The 17448-nt window shown below is 58.2% G+C and overlaps 1 protein-coding gene across 7 annotated transcripts; it reads right to left on the bottom strand.

The window, feature by feature from the left end:
* Positions 1 to 243: 243 nt before the first annotated feature.
* On the bottom strand, positions 244 to 12122 carry LOC140652279 (uncharacterized). Of its 7 annotated transcripts, none has more exons than XM_072862815.1 (6): positions 12054 to 12122; positions 6257 to 6557; positions 1512 to 1753; positions 961 to 1063; positions 612 to 711; positions 244 to 513 (listed from the first exon to the last, which is right to left on the bottom strand). In XM_072862815.1, exons 3-6 carry the CDS (start codon positions 1618 to 1620, stop codon positions 271 to 273), a joined length of 555 nt encoding a protein of 184 aa, XP_072718916.1. In that variant the 5' UTR covers positions 1621 to 1753; positions 6257 to 6557; positions 12054 to 12122; the 3' UTR covers positions 244 to 270. The 7 variants fall into 7 exon arrangements, 5 of the variants coding, with proteins under 5 accessions (XP_072718916.1, XP_072718914.1, XP_072718915.1 ...); XM_072862813.1 differs by lacking the exon at positions 12054 to 12122 and adding an exon at positions 8822 to 8878; XM_072862814.1 differs by lacking the exon at positions 12054 to 12122 and adding an exon at positions 7086 to 8666.
* Positions 12123 to 17448: the final 5326 nt, after the last annotated feature.

The following is a 17448-nucleotide window of genomic DNA, read 5'->3' on the forward strand; positions in this document are numbered from 1 at the left end:
CAGGAGGGAGGGGGTGGGCAGGGTGCGTGGACCCCCACCGGAGGTGGGGGTCTGGTCGCGTTGGTCCCCGAAGCTGGGGAGGCCGGCATGCACCAGGCCGAATTAAACGCTTGAGATAGTCTCTGGGGCGAAAGGCGCTTTTCGGGCCCTCTTCGCGTGCCCAACTCTTTATTCAAGGTGTGTCCAACCCCCAGGATGGTTAGTGAACAATAAACACCAACTAATTAGCCCATGTGTGTACAATTATGACATTTAATATTCATATAGAAGTTATGACAGTGATTGATTTACGACCTCGTCAAAAGCCAAGATCGTTTTAACAAGCATGAGCTGGAGACGGAGCTGAAGCAGCCCGTCGAGCTGGAGATGAAGAGGAGCTGCAGCCAGAACGGAGCTGGAGCCGCAAGCACTGGAGCCCTCCACGAGCCGGGGCAGAAACCGCCAACCTGGAGCTGGAGCCACAACGAGCAGGAGCTGAAACGAGGCAGAGCCGAGCTGGAGCTGGAGCTGGAGCTGCAACCAGAGCAGAAACAAACGGGAGCTGCAAATGAGCTGGAGCCAAAACTGACCTGGGGCTGGACCTGAAACAAACGGGGGCCCCAACAACCGACCTGGAGCGGCGCAGTCCCCGCAGCGTCCCCAGGCAGGAGCGGGGCCACGTGCAGCGCAGGCGGCCCGGCTTCTTCCTGGGGCTCCTCTGTCCGTCCGTCCCTGCGCAGTGGGAGACGTGGGACAATCGGCTCCTGGCGACGCGGCCCAAAGAGCCCCCGGAGCTGCTGCCCTGCAAACCCTGCTGCCTCCCGGGCACGGGCAGCTCTGCTCGGCCCCCTGGGCAGCAGCAGCAACCCAGCACCGCGCACCCGAGATGGGAGGGGAGGGAGAAATGGGGACGGGACACCAGAAATGCCCCATTTCTCCCCGGAAGGGTGGGCGAGAGCCAGGATCTGGCTGAAGACCCACCTGCCCGGCGCAGCAGCGGCACAGAGCGACTCCAGGCCGGGGACGGCGACGGCACCGGACCCCGACAGCACCTGCTCCAAACGCCCCTCGCAGCCGCGGCCCCCTGAAACGTGCAGCCCAGACCAGCCTGGCCCTGGCCCGGCGGGGCTGCAGGGACGGGAACCGAGGGGCCCCCCAGGGCCCCACCTGCGCCCACAAACAGCCTCTGGCCGCGGGGCACCCTGCCCGGGCAGGTGCGGGCCCCGGCCCTGCGGTGCTGAGCCCCGAGGCAGCCACAGCGGCGCTGCCCGCCGGCGCCGGGACCCCTCCTTCCCCCCAAAGGGCCCCGCGGGGAGCCCTGACGGGGTCCGGCTCCTGCCCTCAGCCGCCCCCCAGCAGCACGAGGGGCAAAGCCAAAGCGCCCCGAGCACAAAACCGCCCCCCGGAGCCTGGGGACCCCGGCCCCTCCCGCAGCACCGCAGACCCCCCGGGCACAGCCAGCCCCGGGAGCCGAGCGCCCCGGTGCCGCCGCGCAGCCCCGCTCGGCCGCCGCGACAGGGCGCTCCCCTCACCGGCGCGTCCTCGCCGCCCGCGTCCCACGGCGCTCGCCGCCTCGGGGCCCTGCTCCTCGCCCAGGCACCGGGACGAGCCTTGCCCACGCTCGGCACGGCCACGCGGCATCGCCCGTGCCGCCAACACCTCCCGAGGGACCGGTGGCACCGGGACGGCCGTCGCTTCCCCTCCCTGGCTGGGCTGCAGGAGCCGGGTGCGGATCCCTGAAGCGGTCTCTGCTCCCACTGCAGCACGTTTTGAGCTGAAAAAGAAGTTTCTAGGTAAAAGCATGGCTTCAGACAGAGCTCAGAGCCACCCCAAGGCCCCGCCGTGGGAGCCCCCTAACGCCGCCAGCTCCGGTCCGCGGGCATCCGCCCGTGAGGATGACGCCAGGCAGGGCCGAAGGGCTGAACCCCAGTGGAAACCAGTTCCCCCGGTCCCAGCTCTCCCCGGCTCCGGCAGAGCCGGCGCCGGGACGGAGGGGATTTTCCTCCTGGCAGCCGCTCGGGAAAAGAGCTGTGGAGGAGAAACCAGCCGGTGCCCGCACCAGGAGGAGGGAGCCCGGCAGCAGGAGGGGTCGCCGGCCGCCCCGCTGCGACGGCTGCGCTCGACCTCTTCGCCAAAGCAGCAGCGGCCGGTACGGGCCCCAAAGGAGGTACGGGCCTGAGCCGTGACCAGGCCAAGGACTCCTCTGGTCCCGCTCTGTTCCCTGAGAACCCACAAAGGAGCGGAGCGGCACAGCGAGCATCGACGCCCCAGAGCCTGGAACACCCATCGTGCAGTTAACGCGTGAACGCCGGGTGGCTGCTCCGAGACTCCTTTATCAAGGAACAAAGAAAGTTGCGGGTACAAGGAGCCTCACGCATGTCGTTCCTACCGTGCATCATCCGACCACGAGCCAGGCACTGTATCTCGAAACGTGAGAGCCGAGGCGAGCCGCCTTTGAGCTCTCCCTGCCGGGCAGCGTGGCTGCAGGGCGGCGATCTCCCCGAGAGCGGGGACAGCTCTCACGGCTGCTCCTCGAGGCAGAGACCTTTTACCGACGGCAGATCTTTGGGAAGCGACCGATGTCGCGCGTAACCTTGTAGTATGGCAACGTTGATTCTGTCTCGGTAACTCTGACTGCGTGCTGAACTGGTAAATCTTGCGTACATAATCCCTTAGACGTAAACCGTTGTCCAAGTCCGCGCCTAAGCTCCATCAGGAGTTTAGAAAGCAAGGGCTCTACTCTGAACCTCGAGACTCGGCGGGAGGGTCCTCCGTACCCTTTGTATCCTCGGTCTCTCTGTGAAGCACTTCAACTCGAGGGTGACCCCGTTTTCCTGTCTCTGTTTCTTCCACGCAGTCATTAATAGAGCGAACCTCGCCATCCGACTTGGTCAAGTCGCACTCTTATACGTCACGTTAAAACTGCCTTTGCTACTACCTTTGACGGTGATTTTATTGAGCGATCTAAATCACTCATTCGCGACACCGGGAGAGCCCCAGCCCCGGCAGGCCCCCTTCTCCCCCGGGGGACACGACCCCCCGACCAGCGCCCGCCCAGGGGTGCCGTGCTGCGGGGCGAGACGAGAGGCCCCACGGCACGTTGTGGCGGAGCTGCCCGGGGACGGCGAGGCCGCCTGGGCTCCTGGCGCAGCCCGGGATAGGGACAGGGTCCCTCTGCCCCGAGCCGGAGGAGAGGCTCTCCCCTGGCGCAGCCCGGGATGGGGACAGGGTCCCTCTGCCCCGAGCCGGAGGAGAGGCTCCCCCCTGGCGCAGCCCAGGATGGGGACAGGGTCCCTCTGCCCCGAGCCGGAGGAGAGGCTCTCCCCTGGCGCAGCCCGGGATGGGGACAGGGTCCCTCTCCCCCGCCCCGCTCGGAGCCGGGCCTGGGAGCCGCCGTGGGGGACGCCCGGCTGTGCGGGCCGTGCCGAAACCCGCCGGGAAAGTCACCGGGGCCCAGCCGGGCACCCACAGGGGATCCCGCCCCGGGGAGAGGAAACGGACGGCTCACCCCCGGCTGCCCCGCGTGCCCGCCCCAGAGCGGAGCGGGACCCAGCGCCTGCCAATAAATGCGCAACCGGCCGTGCCGACAGAGGAGAGGGGCCGGGACGCAACGTAGAGCAGCACGAGGGAAACACTCGTGCGCATGAGGCGTTCCTGCCAAACTGGGGCACCCCAAGCGTGGGTTCACCCGGGGTTCTCGCACCCTTCCAACGTTCGGGTCCAACGCCTGACTGACCCCTGGCACCCACGCTGCCGGTGACCGATCGCAGGAGAACCTGGCCTGGCAACGCCGCTTCTGCAGCGTTCTCGCTGCTTGTCTGTTGATCCAGGCGCCCCTGGAGTCCGTCTTGCCAGAGTCACTCCTCTGGGACGCCAGCCGACGCCGGGAGGGGTTCACAGCCGCGTCAGAGGGGCTGGGACGCCGGCGTTACCTCGGGTGCCCGGGGAGTCCTTCATCCTTCAGGGACGGCTCTCAGCTTCTGCAAAGCAAAGCCCTTATGTCCAGGGCCGGGCCGCCCTTCAGTTTTACTTAAGCATGAACAATACCAAAGAATAGAACGGAGTAGACCAGAATAGAATAGCTCACTTGGAAGGGACCTACAGTGCTCACCTGGTCCAAGCGCCTGACCACTTCGGGGCTGACCAAAGGTTACAGCGAGTTATCAAGGGCGTTGTCCAAACGCCTCTTGAACACGGCCAGGCTTGGGGCATCGACCACCTCTCCAGGAAGCCCGTTCCACAGAACGTACAGAATCACAGAATCGTGCAGGTTGGAAAAGACCTCTAAGATCATCAAGTCCAACCGTAAACCTAACGCTGCTGTCGTGGTTTAGCCCCAGCCGGGAACTAAGCACCACGCAGCCGCTCGCTCACTCCCCCCGGTGGGATGGGGGAGAGAATCGGAAGAGCAAAAGTAAGAAAACTCGAGGGTTGAGATAAAACCAGTTTAAGAGGTAAAGCAAAAGCCGCGCACGCAAGCGAAGCAAAGCAAGGAATTCCTTCACTCCTTCCCACGGGCAGGCAGGTGTTCAGCCATTCCAGGAAAGCAGGGCTCCGTCACGCGTAACGGTGACTTGGGAAGACAAACGCCATCGCTCCCACCGTCCCCCCCTTCCTCCTTCTTCCCCAGCTTTATATGCTGAGCATGACGCCATGTGGTCTGGAATAGCCCTTTGGGCAGTTTGGATCAACTCTACAGGCTGTGCCCCCTCCCAGCTTCTGCTGCACCTGGCAGAGCACGGGAAGCCGAAAAGCCCTTGACCAGTGCAGCAACAACTAAAACATCTCTGTGTTATCAGCACCGTTTGCAGCACAAATCCAAACATAGCCCCATACCAGCCGCCATAAAGAAAATTAACTCTTTCTCAGCTGAAACCAGGACAACTGCCGAGTCCACCGCTACACCATGTCCCTAAGCACCTCACCCCAACGACGTTCCAGCGTCCGACCACCCTCTCGGTCAAGAAATGCTTCCTCGCATCCCATCTAAACCTCCCCGGCGCAGCTTCGAACCATCCCCAGGCGTCCTGTCCCCGGATCCCCGGCAGACGAGATCGGCACCTCCCTCTCCACGTCCCCTCCTCAGGAAGCTGCAGAGCCCTGAGGTCGCCCCTCAGCCCCCTCTGCTCCATGCTAGACAAACCCCGAGTCCTCAGCCAGCCCCACAGGACATGCCTTCCAGCCCCGTCACCAGCTTTGCTGCCCTCCGGACGCATTCAAGGACCTTAGCACCCTCCAGCCGCTCCTCTCCCAGTTCGTCCTCGTGCCTGGCGTCGCCCCGTCCCAGGTGCAGAATCCGGCATTTGTTCTTGTTCAGCGCCACGCCGCTGACGATTGCCCCACGCTCCAATCTACCCAGATCCCTCCGGAAGGCCTCTCGTCCCTCGAGAGAGCCAACAGCACCTCCCAGCTGGGCATCGCCATCAGATGTGCCGATGGTGCCTCCGGGTCACGGGTGAACGCACTGAACAGCACTGGCCCTAGAACTGAGCCTGAGGAACCCCACTGGTGGCCGGCCGCCAGCCAGACGCAGCCCCGTTCCCTGCCGCCCTCGGAGCCCTGCCGTCCCGCCAGCTCTTCACCCAGCGATGTTTGGGTCCAACGCCTGACTAACCCCTGGCACCCACGCTGCCAGTGACCGATCGCAGGAGAACCTGGCCCGGCAACGCCGCTTCTGCAGCGTTCTCGCTGCTTGTCTGTTGATCCAGGCGCCCCTGGAGTCCGTCTTGCCAGAGTCACTCCTCTGGGACGCCAGCCGACGCCGGGAGGGGTTCACAGCCGCGTCAGAGGGGCTGGGACGCCGGCGTTACCTCGGGTGCCCGGGGAGTCCTTCATCCTTCAGGGACGGCTCTCGGCTTCCGCGAAGCAAAGCCCTTATGTCCAGGGCCGGGCCGTCCTTCAGTTTGCTCTACCTCAGCACGAACACTGCCCGTGTCTCCAGGAAAACTCCACCGCTCCTCACACTGCGGCGTGGAATGGGAACTAGCACAGATTAGCAACGTTCATACGCTTCTGTACGACAAAGAGCGACTGATGCCATCGTTAGGGAAGGGCATTTTCCCAACGCCCCCGGGCAGGGGGGCGGGCGCAGCACACACCACTGCCCCGAGCAGCCCCGTGGCTCCCCGAGGCCTCTCGGAGCGAGTCCTGCAGGGAGGCGTCAGCCCCCGGGACTCGGCCGAGGGGGCTGCGGTAGCCCCAGACCCCCAGGAGCTCCGCTCCTCTCTCCCGCGCCCCGAGCAAAGTCACCGCGGCCGCCACCAAAGTCCCCACTCACCGTGGCGGGAGCAGCCGCAGCGTCAGCCGGTTCCCCCGAGCCGCGGCTGCCCCGACGTCCCTGCGAGCCAGCGGCCCTCGTGCCCGGCACGCAGCAGAGCCCCGCGGGGCTGCCAGAGCGCAGGCAGCGCAGCGACGGCAGCTCCCCAGACGGCAAACACGGTGGCCAGCAGCCAGCGCCGCGTGTGCCCGCCGTCACTCGTGGGCTCCTGGCAAAATCCCAGCGGCTGAGAGAGTGGAGGGTCAGGCATACGGACGGGACGGGCTCGGAGAGGGCCGGGGTCAACAAAACACTCCGTTTTCTGGGGGGGAAGAAAAGCATAGCAAAAATCAATGCACAAATACACCACCTGCTGCGCAAAGTCAAACTTGAACCTTCAGTCCTAACTTGACACCTTAACCGTGACCCGTGGCTAGCGAGCACGCACAGGGGACTGGTAAACAGCTGCTTAAACACATCAGCTAATAACCTGCATTAACCAAAAGGAAACAAAAATGCATTTAACTACGCCCTCGGTCTCATCAGAAACCCCTACGGAAAGGCTGCTCTTGTTCGGGTCACCTGGAGAACCGCTGCAGCAGTTCTGGTCCCAGCCCCGCTGCCCCAGCAGCGCAGGGGACCTGATCCCCCCAGCCCCAGCCCTGCTGGGACCCGGCTGCAGCTCTCGGGTTTCTGAAGGAAGAGACAAAACCATCCTTCAAAGTAACCGCCGACACCTGAAGCTGAGAACCAGAAGCAGCTGTGGACAAACCCAGGCAACAGAAGACCGGTGGAGCCATTTGAGGTGCCTCAGCTCTCGGTGGCTCTCCCGGCGCCTCCTGTTACTCACCGTGGTTAGGGCAGTACCGAGCGTCCCCGCTTCCCCTCTTTGGAGACCCCCAGGAGATTCTGACATCCGTCAGTCACCCAGGCTGTGGGCTGGGATGCCAAGACCACGCCCTGGCGTCCGGGGAACGCCCCGCCTGCGCAGCCCAAACCGTCCTGGCCTGTCCAGGGCTGCAAGCGGGTGCAGCCCAGAGCCACCAAGATAAAATGTCTCATTTTGGGACGCTGGCAAACCCAGCAGTACGCGCGTTACACGGGCACCACCTGCACCAAAACTGCGTTACCTCCACCCAAGCAGACCTCAGACACGGCTCCCAGCATTGCTGCAGGCCGCCTGCATCCGCCAGCCCCCGAGAGCCCTCACGGCACGGCAGCGCCCGCAGTCGCGGCCCCCACCCCAAAGCCCCCCGTCCCCTGAGCCCGCACGGGGGACGCCCGTGTCCCGGCCGCTTTGGCCCCCGGCGGGGATGTGCGAGGGCAGCGGCTTTGGGCACAACAAAAGCAGCAGCGGTGCCCACGGGAACCGAACCTGACGGTGCCGTAGCAAACCTGGGGCACAGCCTGAAAAGCGGAGGTGCAGCAAAGGGGCTCGTCCTGCTGACGCGCAGCGTGAAGGGCCCCGTGCCCCAGAGGGGGCAGGACCTGCCGCCCGCCCCATGTACGAGTCGCTACCGACCCCCAGAAACGCGGTGCAGTGCAGGGACGGGTGTTGCGTCCCCGTGCGCAGTCTGGGGATCCCACCAGAACACAGACCCCCGTGCCGACGGGCAGGTGCGGCGTCTCTCCTGCCGACGCAGGAAGGCTGAAGCGTGAGCGGTGCCCGCGCACGTCACGCCTCGCCCGCGGGATCACCCCGGTTGTACACCACGTCAAACAACAGGCCAGGACGAGCAGAGCATCGGGAGACGGAACTCCTCGGTAATTCCCAAGGCGCGCAGCCGGGAACAAGAACCAGGCTCAGCACCGGCCGGGAAGCCCCCTGCTACCCCAGCGCAGCAGCAGCAGCTCCCGGGATGAGAAGTGGGGCACAAGGCCCCCCGCCACCTGTGGCCGCGGGGGGTCACAGGGGACGGTCACCCACAGCCACCCCGCAGGCCTCGCACCCAGGGTCGCTCCCCGTGCACCCTCCCCACGAGCGGCGTCTGTGCAGGGGGACCCGCACCCCGGCTGAGCCCCGCGGGGCCGCTCGGGGACGGAGCTGCCCCCACCCGCCGCCCCGCCCCGGGGGGGCCCAGCACCCCCACGGCCCAGCCGGGCCCCGACACCCCCACGCCCCCACCCGGGGGGCCCAACCACCGCCGACGCCGGGCACCCCCTCAGACCCCGCCTGAGCCCTGACACCCCCAGAAGCCGCGGCCGGGCCCAACCACCCCCCGGCCCTGACTGGGCCCGGGGTTCCCCAGGGGAACGGCGGGGCCCCCAGGTCACCCAGAGACGAGCCCCGAGAGCCCGGGCACGGCACGGACCCCTCCCGCCGGTCAGGGACCCCCCTCGCCGGTCAGGGACTCCTCCACGCCGGTCAGGGACCACCCCGGCAGCCAGGGACCACCCTCGCCGGTCAGGGACCCTCCTCGCCGGTCAGGGACCCTCCTCGCCGGTCACGGCCTCCCCCTGCAGTCAGGGACCCCTCCCGCCGGTCAGGGACCCTCCCCGCTGGTCACGGACCCCTTCCGCCCCTCAGGGCCCCCGCCGGTCACGGACCCCTCCCGCCCCTCAGGGCCCCCCCGGCCCCGCCGCTACCCGCGCCCGCCGCCCCGTCCCGCGCTGCTCCCGCCGCAGAGGCGCCCCCTGGCGGTGCCAAGCAGTACTGCGCCCCGGGGCCTGTTGAAGCCTCGGGGGCCGGCACGCCCCTGCCGAGCGGGGGCGGCTCCACCCGCAACGACCAATCAGCGGTGCCGGCGCCTCCGGGGAACAGCCAATAGGGAGGCGGGGCGGGAGCAGCCCCGCCCGGTGGCGCCGCCTAGCGGAGGGAAGGCAGCACCGCCGCCGCCCCGGGAGCCGGCGCTGGGTCGCCCCGCGGCGGGGGCGGTGCCGGCGCGGCCGGTGGCCCCGGGCTCCTTGGCTCCGGTAGCGTGACTTCCATAAGTAGTTCCGTTTCCCGAAGGCGAGGGCCTGCTCCGACTCTGCTTGCCCCTCCGTCCGTCAAAATCTGTCGCCTAAAAGCAGAGGGCGCGTGCTCCAGCAGTCACCCGCAGCGCGACCGCAGGCGTCGGCCGAGCTCGGTGGCACCGCCGCCTTCCTCCGGTGATTCCTCCTGCGCGGCGGCTGTACCGACCCGCTGGTCTGTGGCACCAAGCAGGCCCTCTCCCAAAAGTTCTCCAATTCTCTGAATTTGCAATAGGAAGGTAGGCAGCAAATCAGAGCACGCGCTCGTCAGAGCCCCGTCAAGCCCCTCTGCCCCGCGAAAGATGTGGGGACACCGAATGACCGAAACCAGGCGCTGGCTATTAGCATCTGTAGAACTAACCTGGCACGTGCAAATCCTTTTTGGGTGGCCTAACGTCCAACTTCTTGTTAATGAACACAAACACAGAACAGGGAATGGTGTTTCAAACCCGACAGCCTTTAGTTAACCCCTGCCCGCTGGAGGGACCTCTGAGGTGGCCGCAAAGAGACCCAACAGGTAGATGGCTTCTGGGCACCCATGTCAACACACATTCCTCGCAGAAGGAATAACGTACAGCAGCAAGCTGGAGGAAGGGACAAAATGTGGCACTTTGAAACACTTGGGAGTGGAGAGCAGAGGAGACCCGAGCTCCCACTTCTCTCCCACCAGAGCAAGCCGTCAGGGCAAAGCAGCCTTTACTGGGTAGCAGGACTGGGACACACCAGTCCCACCCCACAGAGCGTTAATAACGTCCCAGGGCAGCCGACTACACTGCGCTGCCTGCACCAAGATGCAATGGGGGAGCAAACAGGGGCAATGGGGGAGCCAGGGAGAATTTGCAGAGAAAACAAGTGCTGGAGCGGGAGTGAGGTGCTGTGAGAAAATCATCTCGGCACTGCCCGGAGGACCTGGAAGCCCAATTGCTGTTAGTTTTGATGAAAACTGCGTAACCCTCGCCCTCAAGCAACGGCGTAGCAGCAGAAAGAAAGGCAGAGAAGTCCGTTTTGTACTGACTGAGGGAGAACAAGATAGGTATTCCTGGGAGATGGATGTGTACATCCTGCAAATAAGAGAAAGCCAATAAAAGAAACAATCTACAGATTGGTGTCAGTCTGCCACAAGGGAGGTTAAGCATAGAAATGAATCCAAAAGACAGCTCTGCAATTGTAGCAAGCTTCAGCTTTGTATGGGGTCATTCCCTTCGAAGCCACAGTAAGTCAGTAAAACATCTTTCCTAGTGAGAAATTAAGGCAGGAATGAATGCACGCCTCAAAGCCACCCCAGCCGGATTTGCAGCAACAGCAGTCCTCCCTTGTCTGTTCAGGCTGAAGCCCAGCTGGTTTTTTAAGAATCTATGTTTAGAAATGTGCCTAGAAGTGTCCAGGACTTACCTGCACCTCTGATGTCGTCTCCCTGTAGCTGAAATGCAGTTTTCAAGGCTGTCCAGCATAATGTCACATTTGGGTAATGACGGCAAATGCTGAGGGTCTCAAGTGTCTCAGATCAAACTCCTCTGCTGTTCTGCCGTCGCGCTACATCTTACGTCCTAAACGCACGTGGATCTGCACTGCTGAGCCCGCCTAAGCTTCTGAACTCAGTTTCTAGAAGTAATGCTTCCCTCATTTCTTCCCCCACCAAAAAAAAGTCCATACTCCCCAGACACCAACAAAGTCATCCCAGGCCCATTTTCCTCCCAACCCTGAGCAACCCATCTGACTCAAAATAAGTCTCCAGTTACAGGTATTGTCACTGGCTATAAAAAATGACTGTAGCCAAAAATAGTTTCCTTTTAAATTCTTGTCTAATAAAAGGTGGAGAGAAAGGGCAGTTACGCCGCCCCAGGAGGAAGGAGAGCATGAAGCGTAAAAGCTGGCCGTTTCAGTTTTTGCAATGCCGTTCCAGAACCCTTCTCCGGTGTTCGCTCTGTTCTTGCCTGCACAGGTCAGAGCGTGTTTGCTCACACCCAGCCAATATCACCGCGTCAGGATGGCTGCCCAGGAGTCTCACTGGCTCCGCTGAGGGTTCAGGATTCGCAAGGGAGCATTTCTTCCCAGCTGAAAAAATCCCATATTAAAAATATTTGGGGGTACTTTTTGCTTATGTTTTTCCTACGAAAAAGCTTTCTAATTTCCTACGTACATTTGCTCATTGCCAGCTTATACCCACGGGTACCCCTTCAATACTTTCTTGTAGCTAAACAGGTTGGGTTTGTGTTTCCTGGTATTTACTTCTGCGATTCAAGAACAGCGAAAAACAAGATCCTGCCTCAGCACGTGCGGTACGGGCTGCACAACGGGGAGCTCTTTGCAGTTTCTCTCCTATAAAGGGCATGCTCTTCCCATCCTTCAGCAGCATCTCTCTGAATTTGTTTTAAATTAACCTTTCCTGAACATGTGGGCTTTGACTAATACAGACTATTCCAGGTGAAGGCTTTCCTAATACTCTGGGGAACTTTCAACACCACCACCCATCAGAAATACGTCATGTCGTGCTGTCCTAAGATCCCACCGAGTTACTAACTCGCTCTTACTTTCCTTGGGTTAATAAACCCAGAGCTTCCTCCTTCCCTGGTATTTCTCACTGAGGAGCTCCCAGACCTAACAGCCAGAAATCGCTGCTGCGACATAAATCATGGCCTTACATGCAGTATGAAGTTTGATTCCGTTTTCATTCTCTCACCTGCCGAGGCCATCCTGCCCTCTCAGCCAGTCCTCGCGCCACGCGTGACGATGGCACGCGTGCCCGTGACGCTGCGCTTGAGAGGACAGGGAACCCCCTCGAATAGGTGCAGCGGCAGACAGAAAGCAGGCAAGCTGCAACTCACCCACACGCACATTGTTCGAAGATAAAACCAAAAGCACTCACCCTGAGCTGGATATACGTTAGGAACGATTGCTCCGGAATACAGAGGAGAGGGGATCACTGTCCTCGGAGGCTATCGCAAGCATCTCCAACGACATCCCACGCAACAGCAATGTCACCGTCTGCTTCAGGACCTACGAGAACAAAACCAAGTCTATAACTGCAAGCCCTGTTCATCTCCTGCCCAGCAACTTCCCCTTTAACAACTAAAACACTTTCAAATTAGGAGAAGAAATTAGACCACAAGATGGCCCCACAATGCATCGACACTTTCTGAGCCATTCTGAGGAAAAGAAAGCAAATATTCACACCATCGTGTCCGTGAGCAACTCACCTGGGACACAAACCTGAATCCTGCTCTGCTGGCTGCAGTCTCCCATACCCAAGGCAGCGGCACATCTCAGTGTACACACACACACAAAACCAGCACTTCCAGCTGAACGGGGACATTTCCATTTTTTTCTGGCAGAAAAGGCTTCTTTTGAATGAGGTGTTTCAAATTTCAGGTGATTTTTCTTTCTTCATCAGGCCAGACAGGACTGTTATAAGCCTCACGATGTACTCTGAGGAGCATAACAAAATATACGTACCTCACCTCAGTGTGAGATTGATGCACCCATCCCTATGCACAATGCACAGAGACCTCCTCGCTTCTGCTACAGCCATCCGTGCTGCTGCCCACAAATGGTGACAGCCTGGTACTTGCACTTAATGTGCTTGGGATGGGTCTGGGATCTGGAAAAGCTGAAAATGTTTCTCCCTTGTCTGTCTGTCCCCACACTTATTATTTTAAATGGGTCTTTCTAATTTCAACCGTTGTTGATCAATTGGAAGGGCAGTAGGCAAATCAAGTAGTACACATTCAGTTCATAGTCTGTGCCCATCAATTGTTTTCCTACTATCATGACAAAAAAAATGGACGGAACTGACCACATAGTCAGATCTAACGACGTGGATCACAAAGACCACTGCGTGTAGGGTGACTCTGTTGACAGCACATATACCACACACGTGCTTCCTACGGCTTGCCCTCACCGTGCGTCACTGCAGAGAAGACACTTAGACACATTCTTAACTGAGAGGATGTTCCTGCCTCACCCTTCACTCCCAAGGATGCCAACAGCCTTGCTGGGAAGCCAGCAGCCGAGATGTCAGTGGAGACGTCAGAGCTGCTTGGTTTCAGCTGCTGGTGGAGGCATCCGGAGCACCCACCAGGTCCCCATCACCCCAACGGCCGCACCTGGAGCCTCCACACCCACACGCCCTTCCCCATTGGCCCCAGCGCTGCATTTAAGCTCAGGGCAGGGGGCTGCTTTTTCATTTTGGTGGTAGCTGTGTTGTAAATTCTCTTTTTCCTTGTTAGTCTTGATATTTTATTGTTGTCTTTCTTTTCTGCTTTTATTTGGGTAGTGTTATTGGACTATTTTTGAGCCTTGTTTAGGTACTGTAGGGCTATGCATGTGGAGGGGGGGCTCTGGTTTCTTGCTGTATTAGGTTTAACTGGGTTTGTTTTTCAGTTTTATTACAATCTGTGTGTATTACCTGAGTTAGTGGCAGTATGTGACTTCTTTTTTTTGTTTCTATTGGCTGATAAAATAAGACTGGAGCATGTTCTTTTTAATGCATACCCTGTCATGCAGGTTTAATTGATGTGGGAGGGTCTGGCTTTTTGTCATATATAAGTTTTTTTCCTTTGCAAAAGGAAAGGCCTTTTGCATCCTAGGCATGGCCTTTACAGTATTAAAGAAAAAATATTTGGATTCAATATTTGACTTGACTTTTAAAAACAGAGGTCCTGCTTTTACCATTGGAGAGCATGGGTTGCACAGAAATTGAGGGTAAGAATTTTTATGTTAAAGGCTGTGCAAGAGATTTCAGTTTCTCATCTACCTACTTTAATATGCAGACATATTAATGACTATGTAAAAATACAGACCCATTACAAACTTGGTACTGCACTGCTGTTGACTTCTAAAAAGGCAGAAGACACCAGGCATACCCTGGTAATGCAGCCAGGTCAAATGCTCAGGCTGGTTATAGCACTGTGGCAGAACTCGTTGTTTGCCTGATCTCTGGGAAGGTTTGTATTATCTATTTAAGCCTAGTTCAGGTACAAGGGCTGTTTTGGGAACCTGTACCCATGGAGTGGTCCTGTGGGGAACACCCTGAGAGCAGGGATACTTTTTCCGGTTGAAGTCAGAGCCCTGGGGCTTTTCTTGCTCAGAATGTGGAGATGTAAATTGGGCCTGGAGCACTCATTGGCCTTCCTGGGATTCTCTCCCTCCACCCTTGAGCCATATGAGGAGGCAGAAAGCTCCTAGGGATCCTGGTGGGATGAGCGTTACCACCTTTGGCTATGGGGTCTGGGTGGGAGTTGGATTTTGGGGAGGCAGAAAGAGGCAAGGCAAAAACTGTAGTCTTGGATACAAGGGCCAAGTACTCTAACCTGGGCTGCACAGACTGTTCTTTTTCCCCTGGTTCCTGCTGCTGACTTAAAAACTACTCTCGCCTTCTCTCCGGAGAGGCTTGATCTAAATGCTGCAGCTCAGCATGCAGGACAAGAGCCTGCCAGTTGCACGCTGTGCTGGGAAGCACCGGGTGCATCGGGGATGGCTCGGGGCTGCTGCCCCCAGCTGTAATGGCTGGGGTCTGTGTCAGAGGGCTGGCATCTGCGGAGGGAACTGTTTGTCCCTGGTGACAAGCTTCCGAAGGCCAAGGGATGCCTCAAAGAGCAGAAGGGGGAGGCTCTATAATGAAACATATGCAAGAAACCCAGCGCTGGTGTGCAAAGCAGGCATCCTCCTCCACCCCACGACAGTGGTGGGTGGCTGCAGGTGACAGCCCTCTAGCCCCAGCGCTGGCAGCTTGGCTTTGGGCTGTTCTCTCCAGTCCCTCCTTCCCCCTCTGCCTCCTCCCTGCATCAGGCAGGAGCTGCAGGGTCTCTTCCCTCTCTGCTGAGCCTGGGGCTGCAGCCTTCCTCCTTGCTGTGCTGAAGAGGCAGCTGCTGTGGAGCTCTGGCACCTGTAAGTGGGGGTAACTGCGTGAGTGGGGTGGGGGCTGCTTTTAACTTGGGTTGGGCTCTTCCTCCCTCTCTGCTGGAGCTGGGAGCTGAGGTAGAACTGCAGGTGCTTTGTCAGCAACAAGTTTTTGTGTGTGTGAGGTTGGATGCTGCTCCTGCTGCTCTGAGGTGGGGGGGGTGCCCCAATTTACTTGGGGTCATAACACTGCCTGCATGGGGCTCCTGGTGATGCCAGGCATCTGCCTTTGGGTACGCAAGCCCCCCCCTGCATGCTGCTTAAGTTGGTCCCAGGGAGTGCAAGGCTGTGGTACTGCCCAGTTCGTGCACTGGGGGGATGGGGGAGGCAGTAGATGCCTCTGATACAAATGGCTTTGTGGTTCAAAAGCTGGGGGACACACATGACAACACTCCCCCCCCAGCAGGGGCAAGGCAGCTGTATGGCCAGCAAGGACCGCTGTGTGTGATGGGGGAAAAGCATCTGTGTTGCTGCTGCTGAAAGTGCCAATCTAAACGGGCTGGCTGCTTAATCCCTGTGCAGAGCTCCAGGCTTTTATAAAGAAAAGCCTGTTGCCATTAAGAGCACTGCTGTGGAAGAGGGGCAAGTAGAGCCGTTTGCTTTGCTTTTTACTGATTGACTCTATGAAGGCTGTTGTCTTAAAAGGGCTGAAATAATGCTTTAAGGGTCAGCTGTCAAATGCTGTTAGTTAAGAGTTGCCCTGCTGAGTCTGGGGAACTTATATGCCAGAAATCAGAGTTTTGTTAATTTGGCTGTGAATGAAGGTGCAGGAAGCCTAGTACAGTGTTTTAGAGCAAGTTTTGTGTGGCTCTACCTCTAACAGTCCACACTGTATTTCTGCTAGTGCTAGCAGTGTAACTGTGTTCAGATCAAAAACCAAATGTGTACAGAGGAGAATTGAACCTGAGTTTAAATGTTATTTTGAAGGCAATCAACATGAACACTCTCATTGAAGATACATTTGGGATGTTTTAGGTCAAGGACAACCCCTTTTGGTCCAGTGAACTACCCATTTCAATCAGAATGGCTCTCCAAGGGGTGACTTTGTCATTTTTTGCCTCAGTGACTAAGACAAGTTTTACATGCTCTTATTTTGCTTATATTTCAATAGCAGAATATCTCAAGTAGGGGAAAAGTATCTGGAGCTTGAATTACCTTTTGTTATCTATATCTACAGAAGAATAGTGCCTTGTTCTTTAAGTCTGAACCATACTTGGGGGCTGCAAAGTATAAAATGCAGTGGAATCACTTTCAAGTATTTTGCTAGAGAAAGGGTAATAAATTGAATGTAACTCTCTGCACAGGAGAACTACTTCTTGAGGCTTGCAGTTAGGTACCTGTAAGATGGCATCTCAAACCAGAGGAATGGATCTGTGCTGCTGCTTTTCTCAAAAGGAAAATCTTAGCAAGGGAAACTTACTTCCAGTCCTTGCTGCTTGAGGCAGAGCAGGAATCTGATTATTTTCCCATATAGCTATTGTATGTCCCAAATCCTGGCTTAGTTAACGTTATGCCTATTGCAGATCTGAAATCCTGTGTTGTGTTGATGTTCATCTCCTTCTTAATGAGCATCTTAGTAAAACTTATTTGCTTCCACAGAAATCTAAGACTCTTGAAGGTTAGGAGTTTAATCTATGTACCATGTGATTTGGTAAGCTATCTAATTTTGTAGACCTCAGACTAAGTGTACATCCTGGAAATCCTCATATGATGGGCTTCTGTCACCCTCATTCATTTTGTTTGCATCTGGACTTCTACTTCTGCTGAATCCACTGGGGCTGATGGTCAGTGATGTACAGCAGTGCTGAAGGCAAAGGTACTCAGGCTTGTTAAGAGGGCTGTGGGGAGGCAAGCAGGTAGCAAACTGCCTGGGGTGGTGTGGCTATTGCTGCTGTATGAGCTTGCAGAGTTCTGTAAAGGAGGAACAAGAAGATGGGGAGAAGACTGGTACACAGCTGCAGGTGAATTGACGTGGGTCAACTGCTTCCACAGCATTGCTCTAGTCACCTTGTGACCTGTGATATGACCTCATCAGGCTACATCAATGGGTAGTTTCCATGTGAGTCATGGTGCATGAGAACTGACCCTGAACTTGCAGTTCCTCATTAGATGAGGACATCTATAGGGTACAGCCATTGCCACTGAAGAAAAAGAATGGGACTGTCTGCCCTGGCTGTCACTGCTCGTGGGACTGAGGTACCTCAAGGGTAAACTGGATGTAGGATGAGTCTAACAGGGTCGTGGCCAACAGGACATCTGTGCCTTGACCTGCTGAACACCCTGAACTCCTGCAAACCGAAGGCAGGACTTCATGTGTAGTGGGTGAGAACTGCTTTTTTCATATGGAAGTTCAACAGCTGGTA

The sequence above is a fragment of the Ciconia boyciana genome, chromosome 5 (assembly GCF_034638445.1).
Source record: "Ciconia boyciana chromosome 5, ASM3463844v1, whole genome shotgun sequence".
Classification (NCBI taxonomy): Eukaryota; Metazoa; Chordata; class Aves; order Ciconiiformes; family Ciconiidae; genus Ciconia; species Ciconia boyciana.

What these genes read in the sequence shown, in the direction of transcription:
- LOC140652279 (XM_072862811.1), bottom strand. Translation starts at nt 6,577, where the DNA reads ATGCTTTTCTTCCCCCCCAGAAAACGGAGTGTTTTGTTGACCCCGGCC. An exon ending in CTGCGGCTGCTCCCGCCACG is followed by an intron (nt 1,754 to 6,256) that starts GTGAGTGGGGAC and finishes CTTCTTTTTCAG; the next exon opens with CTCAAAACGTGCTGCAGTGG. An exon ending in CGGGCGGCGAGGACGCGCCG is followed by an intron (nt 1,064 to 1,511) that starts GTGAGGGGAGCG and finishes TGCACGTTTCAG; the next exon opens with GGGGCCGCGGCTGCGAGGGG.